General features: G+C 33.1%; 1 protein-coding gene across 6 annotated transcripts in view; it reads left to right on the forward strand.

The window, feature by feature from the left end:
* Dll (Distal-less) overlaps positions 1-16241 on the forward strand; it is a 46382-nt gene that overhangs the window by 1781 nt on the left and 28360 nt on the right. For 3 of the 6 annotated variants that reach the window (XM_035085849.1, XM_035085848.1, XM_035085847.1), the window contains exon 2: positions 4950-5191. In XM_035085849.1, coding sequence (XP_034941740.1) covers positions 4950-5191 — 242 coding nt within the window. The remainder of the gene's footprint in view (positions 1-4949; positions 5192-16241) is intronic. The other 3 variants (XM_035085852.1, XM_035085851.1, XM_035085850.1) reach the window with 1 other exon arrangement.

Genomic DNA, 16241 nt, shown 5'->3' on the forward strand with positions numbered 1-16241 from the left:
TTATATTTAGAATTAAGAATTAATAGATAAATTATCATAAATATTGAAAAAAAAAATTAAATATACATAGCTTTGTAGACTATCTAGTATATTTGTTTGCTTTGTAGGATTGGGAGGGTGCGATTAACTTTACAACTATCAATTGAATAGAAAAATCACATATCCTTAATCATAGAATTGTCAAGATAGACGTCATCCGTTCACGAAGCTTCTGCTATAATACATGAGTATATAGATATAATGTGGAATTTAAATAACAGTGCGTATATGCTAATACTGGGATTACTTATGTTGTGGTTGTGAACTTGATAAAAAGGGAGAAAATACATGAGGACAAGAAGAGGGTTGCTATTTTTTTCCCAGACGTAGGGAGATTGAAACGTATACGCAACACGGCGCCAGCTAGTCTGTCTTTTCCCTAAGAATTATAGAAGCTTTTCCGACGTGGTAAAATATACAGTGTTATAGTTGAGTAGATTATTCAATATTTTGATTTATTGGTAAAAAAAAACCGTTTAATTTATACCTGAAGATAGAAAGATATATAAATGTAATTACTCAGTAGAATAATATACTTATTGGTTTTGATATTTTTCTTCAAAAAAGAAAATCAAGTGGAAAAGTGTCCAGTGTTGAAACTGTAACTGTAACGAAGGACCGTAAATAAAACTTGTTCTAAAACTTTTATCCCTGGATAGAATACGAAGAATAGAGTCGTGGAGAAAGAATGAGGTACTCAGTAGGGAATATAAAAAAGAAAACGGAAGAATCTGGAGTAGCAGGTAGTATGTGGTTCGTCCGGCGGCTAACACTGGTTGCCCCCGTGCTGCCCAAGGAAGAATAAATATATATTAGACTTGAATATTTAGGGGATGATAATAGGGAAACTCAAATAGAACTGAAATATTTCATAGAAACACCAAAAAAATTATCAGCATTCTTTTAAAAATTAATTTTTATAATATTCTACAATAATTTGTCTTCATGAATTTTTCATAATCAATTAAAAAAATATATTTAGTAAATAAATTGAATGATTGAGTTGGAGATTTTATTTTTAGGTTTGATGAATATTTCAACTTGTTATATTTTCTGAAAGCTTTTATGTCAGTAATTTTCTAGAAAAAAAAAATAAATACAAGTAGGAAAATTTATATCACTGGCATTTTTTTAACATATCTTTGGCGATAGACGTTGATGTTATACATAATTTATCATGCTTGGAATAATATAATTATACCTACTAAAGATACATTTAAATGTCAGCTGGTAAGCACGGTCGTTGTCTGGATAATAGAAAACTGACCCTGACTGTCACCCTTACTTTCAAGTCCAATAGCAGTTCACAATGCAAATTTGCATCAATTTCACGATCATTTTCTTATTATGCACACACTCATCCATTGTCAATGACGCATCAAGCAATGATCGGGTAAAGTTTGTTGCACATGAGAAAAAAAGAGTTGCGGTCTAAGACAGTTGTAAAGCAGAAAAAGTTAAAATTTAACTTTCCACTTGTAAAAAAAGGGTTGAATCCCCTAGAATATCACGAAAGAGCAACGAGCGACTGAGCTTTTTACACGATATGAATATATATGTTTAAGAAAAGTGTAACGAGTGTCCACAAGCCTGATTATGGCCATAACTTTCATCCCTCAAGTGACCGTTGTCAAAGGGATGGGGCATAGAAGGTCCTAGAAAGCACGCAAGGCTTTTCACCCTCGTCGTCTATAAATTCATAATGTGCCGAGACAACCGCGACCACTTGGGTCCTTGTAGCTACATCTAATGGCCTTGATGAAATCATTTCTCAGCTTTTCCAACCCTTCCCCTACAGTTCTCCTTCACTCCCTACAAAGTCGAACCGTAATTTTTCTTTCCTCCAGCTCTCAAAGTACTTGAAACTCCCATAATTTTACTCCCAAATAACTGGATATAATAAGAAAAAGTTTCTAAATTTCACTTATTTTTTTTTCATCATATTTTGCAAGGGTTTAATATCTAACATTAACAGTCATTGCATGATTTCTGTTTTTCATTACTTTTTTTTCCAACCCTAGTGTTTATCATACTCCATGTTAACAACAGACCACTTAAAAGTTGTCTCTTATAGCTCATGAAAAATAAGAAAATTGTCTAATTGTAAGTGATTTATTTTCCATTATGTTGAAACCAAAGAGTTTCATTTTTTCTAGAAGAAAATTATCAAAAGTATCTTAATTCATTTACTGTAATCTAACTTTTAATAATTTAACTACAGTATATAGATCGGGTTAAAAGTAGCATGAAAATTTATTGTGGTATTTAATAAACTCAGCTATTTAATACAATCAATATTTATTGTTTGATTACGTCTTCAAACGAATCGTTAAGCATGAGTAGTTGGTGATAATTTTAATAAAATAGTAACGTACATATTTTTTACCATGACAACTTGTTTACTTTTACTTTTAAATACTGACATGATAGTGCAGTGATTGTAGCCTACGAGGACATAAAAAAATAAAGATAAAAATTGGCATAATTTATGAATGAATAAAATAATGATGTGACTAATATGCTTTTGTATACTCATAAACATATTAGTTATGTTTATGGAACTTTTTGCATTTATTATAGCAATAATATCAAGTGTTAGGTCCTTTTATATAATATCATCACGGGCCGATACACTCGCGGCGTCATTTGATTAATTAAATAATAAATATCGCATCGCAATCGCGATTCGCTTAATTGCCACCGGGCACGCTATTGTTTGCGCTTCGTTCTCTTTTAGTGTGTGCACGCGCCATTTGCTCGACAATTGACTTTTCAAGCCACTAGTTTACTGATTCAATTAACAACAAAAGAAGAAAAATACATCAAACAAAAACTAACCAATTTTTAATCTGACGTAATGACTTTATTACATCAAAAGTGATGACATTAAGTAGCATATAAATTGACTGGTGAGAATGAAGGCTTGTAACTAGCGAGTGCTACCACTTGCGTGAAAAAATATCGTCTATTATCTTGGTAGCTCCCTAAGTATTATAAACGTAAGTGATAATCTCCCCTAAGTCAAGATATACTACAGTTATATACAAAGTCTTTCAAAGCGATTTCATGTAAACGCTGGCGTGGAATTGAATTCTTCATATTCAACGGGAGAGAGATTTGCAGGGATAAGAAATGTCGGCGGTAGGCCGTGGAGAAGAAGCTAAGGATCGGCGAACAGATCGAGTAGCTATCGCGTGATCCAACTTGGTGTACATGAGCGGTTAAACTCGGCGCCAGGCAAACATCGCGGACGCGCGTATCGGTACAAGATATTATCTCTGGTGCACCTTCTTCTTCTTCATCTTATTATTATTCTTCTTCTCTTCGATATCCAAACCGACAGTCAGTTAACTTCCACTATACTGGATTTTTATGTTTAAAAATGTTGTAAAGATATCATAATATTATCATGGTAATTATTATTTCGAAAAAAAACTGTGATGTGAGAAAAAAAACATTAACGGTTGATGAAAACAACTAATTTTTTCGTGTCTCAAACTAATAAATAAAAATAGTTTAATCAAATTCATATTGTTTAATTTTTAAATATTTTTATGAGTCCTTTTCTTTCAACTCATTTATCAGCAGTTTAATAAATTCATTCATCTTTTGAATAAATGCTAAATTTATTGCAAAATAAATTATTATTATTATCCATAAAAATGTAAAAGTTGTAATTAGAAAAATATTTATATTGAAGTATACAGTATTTATTGATTTATGATTTATGCGGTAATAAATTATTTTAATTATAGTTTATTAAAAGTTTTTGATATAAAGTAAACATAGAATTGAATAATTTTTTATCAAGTTTTGCATGAATTTATCACGTAATTCCTATTTAACAAATAAGCTAAAAAGGTGAATATGAAGTTCAAAGTTTGAATTTTAAACTGCACATATTTGATGCGTGAACTCGTTGGGCTTAAGAGGAGAGAATCCAATTAGTAGGGTTCAGACTCAGCCGAGCAGTTGGGAAAAACGGTTTCTGGTCACCGACCTGCTTAACCTGCAACATGGCAAATTAATCCAGAACCGTTTGAAGTAAGACAGTGACTAGTCTGGATGATGGATCAGTCTTTAAATGCTTGTTTTCATAAGGATTAGGTGCCTTAGGGTTTTCGGTAAATTTGTAGCATTAAAAAAATTTCCCATAACAAATTTTAAAATCTTCCTTTCAGCAGATTTACGTGAAAGTCGTGTTTTACAATTTTTCTTTTTCAACCAAACCATAACCTTTCTCAACAAAAATTATTTTTTGACTCCTTTAGATAATTAATGGTTTTTTAAAATTTATTGTTAAAAATAAAATATTCAAATTTATGTTTTAAATAGATACTTTGACATACATTATATTATTATTCTTGCGTGATGATTGTGAAAACTTTTAAATTCTCTAGGATAATTATCTGTACTAATTTCGTGATGAGTGATCATTAATTAACGAGGCGATTAAATCGTATTATTAAAATATACCCACATGAGCAAGTACTAAATAAAATATCCATACACTACAGTAGGTATACAATAGTTTACCTTCAGCAAAATGTAAAAAACAAGGTATACATTGAAGGAGTTGAATATACTTGAAAAAAATCTAAATAAATGTTTACATCGACATGGTATCGAGTACTCATCAATGTACAGTGAATTATTATAAGCCACCGCTCCCATCACTACAAACAACCATTGTGAAGACTATCGATTATTTTTATACGCCTTCACCATTCTTATCTCATTCATCGCCATTTTAATCTGCTAATTAAAATACGAGAGGAAGCATCATTCTACCCAGATCATATAAAGACATAGTTTGAAATATTCTTAGGTTTTTGTTGATTATTTTTTTTTTTAGTTTTTAGTTTAATTTTTGCTCCCACATAGACCGGGATTCTGAAGGTTGATATCAGGGTGGTGTATGTTCGCAGACCTCTCGCCCTTGGGTGATAAAGGTGGCAGCCTTGTAGACGAGCTTGGCGGTGGTGGTGGAGGATCTCTGAGAAATGGCAAAGGCAAAAAGATGAGGAAACCCAGAACTATCTACAGCAGTCTCCAACTGCAGCAATTGAACAGGCGGTTCCAGAGGACACAGTATTTGGCGTTACCTGAAAGAGCAGAATTAGCAGCTAGCTTGGGATTGACGCAGACACAGGTGAGTCCAAATATTCCATTGTTGATTAATTATTTATGCGTGAAAACGTGAGCTGTACTGATGGTTCAATCAGGCAAAAGATTAGCATTTAAATACATTCAATAATACAACGTGTAATCTTCGACAGGAATCTGAATAAACGTGATCGTGTATTATCTGTGTCAATACAACAGTAAAAACATTAAAGAAGTGATAGGAATCACAACAAACATATTTATGTTATATTCTAATCAAAGCTAGGATAAGAATGTTCGTTCTTTATTTATATTATTGTAGAGTCATATAGACTTTTCCAGTTTGATATAAATATTTAAAATGATTAGTCGTTACGTGAGAAACCTGTCATAAAAAATCTTGTCTATTGTAAATCTGTGAGAGATCTCAAGTTGACATGTACAATCAATGTTGCTGCTCTTGAGATAGAAATTACAAGCAATTTGCTTTTATTAAATAACTCATTTTTTTCATCATCAATGTTTTATTCAATTTAATGGCTATTTTTTGATTAGATTATTGTTTAATTATTTTATTTTATATAAAAAAAAGCTTTATGCAACAAACTAGATGATGGAGAATAAAAAATAACAGAAAACTGATGTTGAATGTTCTTATTTGTTCTCCAATTTGTTATCAAAAAAAAAAAAATTAATAGTATTATTGAAAGTGAATTATTGCTTTGAGCTGTTATGTTAGAGATAATTTTACAATCATTTAGAAACACTATATGTGAAATTTTATGAAACATTTTTCTTTTCATGAAGCTATAATCTAAGCTCTTAATTAACGTAGACATCTATAAATCGTTGAAGAGTCCCACATATCTATTTCAAAGGCCTCATTTTGATTGCACCCACAAAGTTTCGCAAAGTTGATCAGAATAATAGGCAAGTTTTTTACATGAGTATCTAGCTGAGCACAATATCTCACGTTGCATGAGAGCAAGAATTCGCGATGGGAATATGATCTCCCACTGGACGGCATCTGTCAACGTTATCGGCACAAATGACTTCGCTAAATCACGGATCCGCCACGCCCTGGACATCCAGGATAGGGTTGCCAAGAGTGTCCGGTGCCAGCTCAGGCCACTAACGAGCCAACTATAAATTTTCTCGCGTCACCTGAGAGTTCAACTTCTGTTTCTCTTTTATCTCATAAACTTCCTAATCATAGGTTTTTCTCGATTTATGTTCGATAGTGAATATTGACCCAGAAATGTACCAAAGTGTACAATTGACTGAATCAAATTAGGATCTGTTGAGTCTATTATACTTATAGAACTTGAGTAAGCATATAAGTGAGAGAAGTAAATAGCTTGACGAGCATACGTGATCGTTTGATAACCAGGCGGTTGTTGATGCATGTGTACGAAGGGTTGCAGACCGGATAATTTCATTAGAACCCCAGGAGATCTCCCTAACTGGTAGTTGAAACCCCACCAGCATCCGACTGGAAACGAAAATAGTTCAGCAACATTGCGGTTTGTTCATTACGATATTTTCTTACATCTTTATATGTATTTTGTCTTCTTTGTATTATTAACGGAATAAAGAATTGGTAATAGGCCAATCAAAATACCTTCATGACACTTACACCTGAGCATTCACCTGATACATATTTTTTACATCCATACTACATCCTATATCTTTTAATTGAGACCATTAATTTTCAGAATAAAATTTTCAAAAAAAACATTCATTTTATCATAACTTAATTTTCTGATTAAAAAAGATTGATTGGAAATAAATGATAAAATTAATGGCTATGAGAAAAAGTAAATCAAAAACTAATTTATTTATTTATTTATTTATTTAATGACTTGCTCGGTTTTTTAAATTCGAGTGAAATCGTTACTTAAAGGAATGCTTTTTTGTGTGAACATCACACTTGAGAGCTTGTTTCAACTTCTTGCTCTTCATTTCCAACCTTTTCAACATGTCATCTAGAATTGATCCGCTCATAGACAGAGAAAAGGTGAATAACCTTCGACTTTCGAGCAATCTTATCATGACCAACATGGCGCCTACTTGTGTCTCTCTCCTTCACTCAAGTCTTGTTCTTTGTTTGGTGGTTGCGGTTGGCCTGTTTCGCCTTTTGTTTCCCCTTTTTGCTATCCCCCGGGGCATGAATTCGAGGACGAGAGCGCAGTAGCGGCCGCTGTACTTCTTTGGCCCCGACCTGGTCTGCTTTCTTGTCTGCATCACCAGCTCTCATGTGTTTCAGAGTAAAGATAGGTATATAAAACTACCGTGGGAGTACACACTTGATATGTACCACCACCTTCTTATATGTCTGCGTTCTTACCACGTACCTTGGGCGTGGTGCTCGCTTTTTTTATTTCTACTTCCATGCTCATACATCTACCTCCTTATATTTATATTCATCCAATGATTTTCCTTCATTCACTCTGATCACGACAGAATTTTTCTTGTTGCATCGTCATCATATTTTTGTTTCTTTATTTTATCATTATTTTTCTCATGTCCACAACCTAGGCTTCGATCATCATTCGGTTATTATGAGAAGATTAATTACAAAGAATGGTGTCTTAGAACATGCTTCTAACACTATTATTAAACTTAACTAGTCGTAATAATATAATTAACTAAGAATTCTCTGTTTTGCACTTGCAATAGATACTGTTACAGAAAAAATGACATAAATTAATGAATTAATTTTTTCCTAGAACACTAAAAAATTTCTCTGATTAAATAAATCATTTATTAAGTATATTATTTGCTGATTGGCACACCTGTGCTTGATGCTAGCAATGAAGTTTGATAGCAAAACGAATCATTTAGACTTTCAAATATGATTAGATTACCTAAAAAGCAGATCAAACAAGAGAAAGGACATTTGCATTAAATTTATGTCTGATAAAATGACGTTTTGTCAAGACTTTAAATGGATTGTCATCCGACGGGACATTCACGACAGAAGAATTTTATTCAATGACGTTTTACCATGTAACTTCATTTGTAGATGTCTTATATTTTACGATTCAATCACCAACCATTTCTATTTTTATTTCATCTGTCTTCATTTTTCAACTGCTTCCTCCATCAACTAATTTCTCGAAAGCTTACTCTATAAAATATATCAACGTTTATTTTATTATCATCATTTTTCGGGTTGTGCTCTAGGAAACGAGAATCATGCGTGCGTATAAATAATCAGTTGTAGAGAAGTTTTATAGTGGAGAATTAGAAGCCGAATATTATATGTACCTGTTCTGCTTGAGACAATAATGAAATTGCTATCAACTTTGAGTTTCTGTTTACTTGATGCAATTTTTGAAAAAAAAAAAAAAGAAAAAACTCTTATGTGTAATTATTCGAAACCTGTATGTACGAATATGAACAAAAAATGTAGTTTTTAAAGTTTTGTCTGATGTTTATGATGTTAGAGAAAAGAGAAAAAAGTAAATCACGATAATAAAACTAAAAAGCACATAAAAAAGAAACAGGAAAGGGATAAAAAAACAATGCTTGCGTGGCTTGTGCAGGTCATATGTCATACAGTGATAGTTTATAAATAATTTTACATGAAAATAAAAACATAAAAGTAGTCCAGTATGTTCAAAACTGTTGTGGAAAAATTATTACTCAAGTCACATCTTTTGTACATTGTGTTTTTAGTTTTACTAAACTTCTTGACATTTTTGTCTTTTTTTTGCGTTGTTTACTTCAATTTCTTTTTGTAATAACTCTTTCGTAAAATTGAACAAAAACTTTAATAAGCTCCACAACAAATACCTGTTATTGATTAAAAAAAATGTTTATCATCATTATTTGTTTTTAATAATTAATTCAAGTTATTTTATTGATTAATTTGAGTCTCATAATTAATTTCAACAATGTCTTGTCCATTGTAAAAAATACTCTTTGGATTCACTGAGGTATCGTTGGTTTACAAATAAATGTACCCAATATTTAGTAAATTGAAATGTCTGCAATAAATATTCAACAACTGTACTCATGAGAATTAGAAAAACTGACATAATCCTCAGAAAGTATCGATTGGATTCAATCAATTCCGCTTTTGTTTGGATTCCAAGGCTTCTTTGGGTCCATCCAGAAAGAGTAATTACTGCATGAGAACTTGAGGAAAGAGTAAGAGATTGCGACCGTGAGACAACAACTGGTGATGTGGATATATCTTGCAAGCAAGAGAACCATGGGTATAGAGTTTGAGAATTCGCGCAAAACAGACTCGAACGTTTGGACCCTGTTTGGAGAGCCTTTTAAAGCTCTTGGTATCTTTTTTATATTATTCTCATTCTTCTTTTCTCCATCTTCAACATCAAGAGTATTTTGAGACTACTTCAGAGACATTTCGAATTCAATCACAGTATCATTCAAAAGATGATTTTAAAAACAGACTATGAATGAATGAGTGAGAGCTAAAAATATTGATTCATTGGCTTGAAAATTTTTTTTTATAAAATAAAAACCAAGTATTGGATAAAATATTCGCTATATGAACCGATTTGTTCCCACAGTCAATCATATTTTCGGAGTAGTTTCCATTTTTGGAGTAATTTAATTATTTTTAGAATTAAAAAAAAAATTATTTTATTGATTAAATATGAAGTTCAAATTCAGGCATTAAAAACTAGAATATTAAATCAACTTATTAATAGATGAAAAAAAGATTCATTCAAGTTTATAAATAGTAATTTTTCAAGCTGCATCCACATGTGGGTCCATTCACCCCACAAAGTTGTGGACAAATGCTAAGATAAATAAGTGATGGAAGTATAATAACGGATAAGGCAATAGAATCAAGAATAAGGCAACAAGTCAAAGATTGTGATGTTGTGGAGAAAAAGAGAAAGAGAGCAAGTGAATCAAGTATAGGTTAAAAGAGATGTGTGAGTGAATAAGATTGAGGGAGAAAGCGAAGGGGGTACACACATTATTTCAATGTTGGCAGTAATGTCTGTTATTAAGCGATGATAATGATTGGTATTATCGCGGGTAGGGAGCAGGACTGGTAGCAGCGGATATAAATCATCCGTTACTTCCTTCTCTCGTCTCTGGCACTCGCTCGCGCTCTCGCGTAGCACCGACGGACTTACTGGACTCTCCAACATGCCAAGAAGCTGTAAATAACGGCCAAGTCGCTACGAATTTGCCGGAGGCTTCGGTGCAGACTTTCGTTCTATGTCCGTAAGCCAAGACATGTTGCTTTTGCCGGCGTATTTTCGCGTGTCTACTCCATAGCCGTTGCATCCCCTTGTCGACAAGCCAAATGTTAACCCTCTTCTAGTCTAGGGCGTGTTCTTTGTGTCTTGTTGCGATTCTGACGCCTCAAGTGCAGGAAACCAAAGACACGCGAGATTTTAATTCATGTATATAATAAAGTTAAGTCGGTTTTAAAATTTCATTTTACACTTCAAAATAAATCTTGATTTATTCCATACGTGCTTGTTCATAATCATCTTATGTGGAATAGTTATACAGGCGAATAACAAAAATATCCAAATGAGATAGAATTATTTATAGCCATGCATAATTACTTAACACTATTTTTCATTATGATTTAACCATTTTTCGTTTAGTTTTTTATCGTTGAATTATGATGAAAAACCGCAGCTGAGCTATATTTTAATATTTAAATTAAAACCTGCATTCATTTACATAGAAAAATGAAAAATTTTCCTTCCAATTTGGAATTAAATATGCGAGCTGGAATAAGATATTTTTTTGATCGAAATTCAAATGAGATACTATTTTAGATCTTGCGGAATTATAATTATGTTAATTATCAGATATGATTTTAGATGGAGAAAAATATTCTATTGGAAAAAATATGAGATTTATTTGTATATAAGTAAGGGGTTGAAGGAATAGATTTGATTGATACCTTATCGATTTTGTTGCTATTTTTGAATCAGCTTGACGAATTAAGAGAATATATCAAGCACGTCGATGATCGTTTCGATAGTCCTACAATTCCTAGAATTGCCTAAAAGGGCTCTCGAGGCTCAATATATCGTTTCGAAACGCGAATGTTTCATGTTATAGTAGGAAGACGATATACCATGAGGGAAAAAGTGAGATAGAAAACAGGGTTGGGCGCGGCTATATGAGGATATAGGTGGAGAGAGAAAGACTCTTCTCGAACTACGTATGTAACGGTATATGTATATAGAGGAGGGTTGGGAACAAGAGCTAAGGGTGAGAGCGAAACGTGGAACGCCCACGACTATCTCGATCTAATAAATTCAACATTTCGTTGGTAAATCCAATCCTCCTTGAAAAAAACACGCAGATAGAAAATTACCTTTCTTTTTTTTGCATTTTATTTTTAACTTTGCATTAATGTTCATCAAGAATCATTTTTTTGTCCAGACAAAAATTTCCCTTTTTGCATTATTTAAATTCATCAGATTTCATGGGGTTTTGTTATTTTATTTGTTCTTGACATAAACTTAACTTTATTTGAATCTAAAAATCAATGTTATTGTGGTATCAAGATAATCAAAAAGTATATAACTATTTATTTACAAGTGACGAGAAGAATTTTATTGCTGTAATGAATATTAACTCATTTAATTAAAAAGCTTTGAAATATGACTTATTTAGAAGTATAAATTAATATAAAAAAACTATGTCAATACTTGAACCTTAACCTCTTGTTAGATTATTGATATTAATAGGAATGATTTTAAAAATAAAACATGATTGTATTTATTTTTGAATAATAGATAGCACGTAAATATATAATATCATATAGAGGTAAAATGAATCAATCATTCACTTTTATTCTATTTTTATAGTAAATTTATACATCCAAGTATTATTCGGGCATTTACCTCTATCTATTTATTAATTTTTTTTCTTTTTATTAAGTCAACACAATTTAAATTAATCATCCTAATACCTAATTCTATTAAATTTACATATTAATATGATTCGGTAAAAATTCAGTTAATGTAATTTATTTGAAAATAGCTAATAATCGTTTATTTTTCCATTCCATTAAATCCCAATAAATCAAATGAGATTTTCAAAAAAAATATATTCCTATAAAAAATCAATTTAATTAAATGAAAACGTTGGTGAAATAATACCAACGTTTTTCCTTCTTTAAAGCGTACATAAAAAGTCTTCTGGCTAATGTAATTTCTCGAAAAATATTTTATAGTACTATATCCTTATATAAGAGTTACAAGGAATTGGAAAAAATTGATCAAGATCGAAATACCCTGAGCTGCAATACACGAGATGCATACGAAAAGAAAGCGGTTTATATGTTGGTCGCATACCAGCCCCCTAACTTTCAGGCACGTGTCAGTTGACGTGGGGATGTATAAAGAAAAGGATATGAGAGCGAAACAAGAAGAGATGGTTGAGGAGAAAGCGAGAAAAAGGTTCCGCGGGTTCTGATCTCAACGACGAAGAATAAGAAATCAGTCGATCCGGTGGTCCGATATAGAAAGGTGGTACTGGCGGCGTGTTCCGAGACACGGTTGTTCATGTGGTCCACGATGTCGAGGTTAGCGAACTCTCTGGAGATAGGCTTGGGTTGTGTGTCCCAAGTGTGCGGAAGAAAAACGCGGGAATTCGCAGAAATGAACAATTATAGGAATCCGGAGTAGCCACAGCTCAGCGTCTCAAGAGAGAGAGAGAGTAATCCTTCCCTTGGGGGATGAGGAGGGTTAAAAGAGTTGCGGGGATGTGGGGGCGCATGCGCGGGTCGTTTGAAGTCACAGGCGTTCGTTTTCTTGCCTTCGATAGTCTGTCTTTGTTTCTCATTCTCTCGATGTTGCTTTACGCTTCTTCCAGCGGCTTTTGCCTTTTGGTATTTCGTTTGTTTCATGGCGGCTCCATAGGCTTTATCTCTCTCTTTCTACACTGGCATCCCTGCACGTACTGCATTGTTGCTGCATCGCTGCGCGCCCTTTACAACATAGTTTCGCTTCAAGAAGCTCGCGATCCGCGACTTTTCTCCTCGAATATTTCAAGCGCCCTTTTATTGCTTATTTTGTTATACTTGAAATGTGAATTTCTCAGGCCTAGACTTGGACTACAAGTCAACCTTCACCGTATGCCCTTGTTATTTCTCTTTCTTTACCTCATCTTATCGAAGCATAGCTTCAGACCCGGTTCATTGCGTATTCAGGCAGTGCATGCGCCAGTTGTCACTGCTGACACATCGTTCGTCAACCGATTCTACACACAAAGCTACTGCACTGATGTTGGACGAAAAAAGTCATGAGGTAAAAAACTGGAGAAGAAGAAACGATATATGTCGATGTAGCAGAGGACGAGAAGGATAAAATTCCATCGATTCTCCATGACCATGGAAGAACGTCTCAATTGCCATTCAGCATCGATTCCTCGACATCCCCAAGACATCTTATTTTACATTTTACTTCGTGTTGTACAAATAAAATTCAAATAATTACTGTTTATCTGCTGCTTCAACATATACACACTGCCGATCATTACTTTTATCTCTTTTTTCTTCACCAAGGCTTATCTTTCCATGTGTTTAATGGAAATTTATTTGCCGTTAAAATATAATTCAATTAATTAATTTATCTTTATAAATAGGTGGTTGAGATCAAGCAATTATTGGAAAAAATTTATGATATTCATTGAATGGAGTATTTCTTGTTACAGATGTTAAAGTATAGATTAGTGAATTTTAACGGTTTTTCTAGTGATTATAAAGATTGGTACTGGTTCGTTGAAAGCAAAGTAAAGTGTTGATGCGCACCTACTATCCGTCTCTAAAAGAAGGTGGAGGTTCAGAGTGGATCGCCTTGGAGCTCATGATGCGCCCCGCCCACCGTCTCGTCTCATCTCTTGGTTTCTCTTTTCGACCCTTGAATGCTTTTGCGGACCCTTGGTGAATTTGTCTCATTCTTCATTAAAAATATTAGAATACAATCTCAGTCGTATTCTAACTCTCAAAGCTATATTTTCAACGATTATAATGAAGAGTGAAGAGGCGAGGAGCAAAAGAGAAGGGAGCTTTTATTAAAATTTTCATCAGTAGTATGAAAAATGAATTTATTTAGAGATTGTATGTTAATCCCTGTGGGTTTGGTGAGTTTACCACAAGTCGAGAGATCCATTCAGCATCAAAACCACACAGAGAAGAGAGAGAGCCTATCAGATGCCCTTTGTCGATCTTTTCTTCATTTTTTATTATATATATTTTTTTACTTTTGAACTGGATCAGGCAAACTATCGTGTTACCTTCGCGGGTCTTTTGCTGGTTCTTTTATTAAACGATCTACTAAGGAACCTCTGAGTGGTTTGTGATCGTGTAAATAGCCTCAATCTGTGGATCAAAGAGCTAAAGATCCCAGTCTAAATATTAAATTAAAGCATTAAACCTTAGAAGTTGAGTGACGAAACTCGTACTATATTAATTATTTCATTTCCTCATCATTTAATAATAATATGACATGAACAATTTTTTTCTCAGTTATATTTCTTTAATATTGCAATAAAAGTTAAAGAAAAGGAAAATGTAGTTTTCATGGATCGTTAATTCATTCGTTACGACACTCAAGTATAAACAAGAATAATAATATAATGGTGAATGGTAAAAACTAGTGGCCAGCGGGAACATTCAATTTGGAATAATTCCAGTCCACTTTCACAAATTACTGCTTGACCAGGACAAAAGAATATATGGCAGGAAAAAGTTGTGATAAATCGAATAGTCATGTGGTATGCTTTGGATGATGGCTGAAAGTATGAACAAAAAATATTCCAATTGATACACGTTTATTACGATGAGGCATTCAATTCAATAGAATGTCAAAAACAAAACAAATCTCTCATACATGAGGAGAGAAATATATCAGAGAATGTAGAGAATTTCTGATGGAATGTTCGCACGATGGAAAGAAAAATATTGCAGACAAAATGGGCACAAGAGAGTCTCGTAAAGTCAGTGCGAAGATACTTTCCCATCGATCCAAGTTGTTGCTGTCTTATATATCCAGTAGGTGAAGCAGATAGTGCTTCATTGCTCAGCAAAAGTTGAATGAGAAATGTACTAGTCTTTTGTCAGGATATAAAATATAACTTATGGGTTCGATGTTCCTCAATCCGTATATTAGTAAGAGAGGAATCAATGTTGATGGGTATTATTGCACGTGGTGCAATGAAGAGTGACTGAGAAAGAATAAAAGGGTGGGAAATGAGAGAGCTACGCTTACAAAGACAGGATGCCGTGTATAGTTCCTTTGGATCCTCATGATCGTGTGGTATGTTGAGATCTTAAACTCGCGAACTCTTGCGACCTCACACTTTCATATTGTCTGCCCTCCAATCATTTTCTTCTCTCACGGAAAAAAAATAAATACCAAAAAATAAGGAAGTTGGGGTGCTGCGGAATTCGTGCAAATTAAACCAAGAGATAGGATGTTTCTTCTTGAAAAAGAAAGTTTTCAACAAACGAACCATTAAAATTTTTTTCATCTAGATTTTTGTGCTCTCTTTTGTTGCTAACGATTTGGATAAATATTTTTTTTATGATAATATATATTGTTTATTTATTTAGGATTGACAAGAATGAAATGCAGTTGGCCATCATAATATTTTTCTATGTCATTAAAATCTAGATAAGAATTTTATTTTTGTTCTGACTTTATTCTTCAAGGACTTAAAGGAAAATGTTCACTTAAAAATGACATAATAGTCCTAATAATATTAATAATTGTTGTTATTTAAAAATTAAATTCGTTTCATGTCAGTTTACAAGAGCTCCGTGACCTATAATTAAAATGAATGTAGTTGAATTTGTAACCTGAAGAGATCTTGATAAAGTCCATTCTTTTGAGTCGAAATCTAGCGTGCAAAAAGTATCAGACATCGATATTACTCGCACATGTCTCGCCAAAATCCAGATAATAAAAAGTATTATAATAATAACAGCAATTAAATTCCGAGTCGTCATTTTTTTGGTTATCTCATGCTTTTATTGGCAAAAATAAATAAATAATAACTGAAAAAAAGACTTGATATTCTGTCAAGGTTGATACTTGCGACAGATTGTACGCGAGGAATCCACACGTCCTTCG

The sequence above is a fragment of the Chelonus insularis genome, unplaced genomic scaffold, assembly GCF_013357705.1.
Source record: "Chelonus insularis isolate UGA/USDA-ARS -01 unplaced genomic scaffold, ASM1335770v1 contig_3_pilon, whole genome shotgun sequence".
NCBI lineage: Eukaryota > Metazoa > Arthropoda > Insecta > Hymenoptera > Braconidae > Chelonus > Chelonus insularis.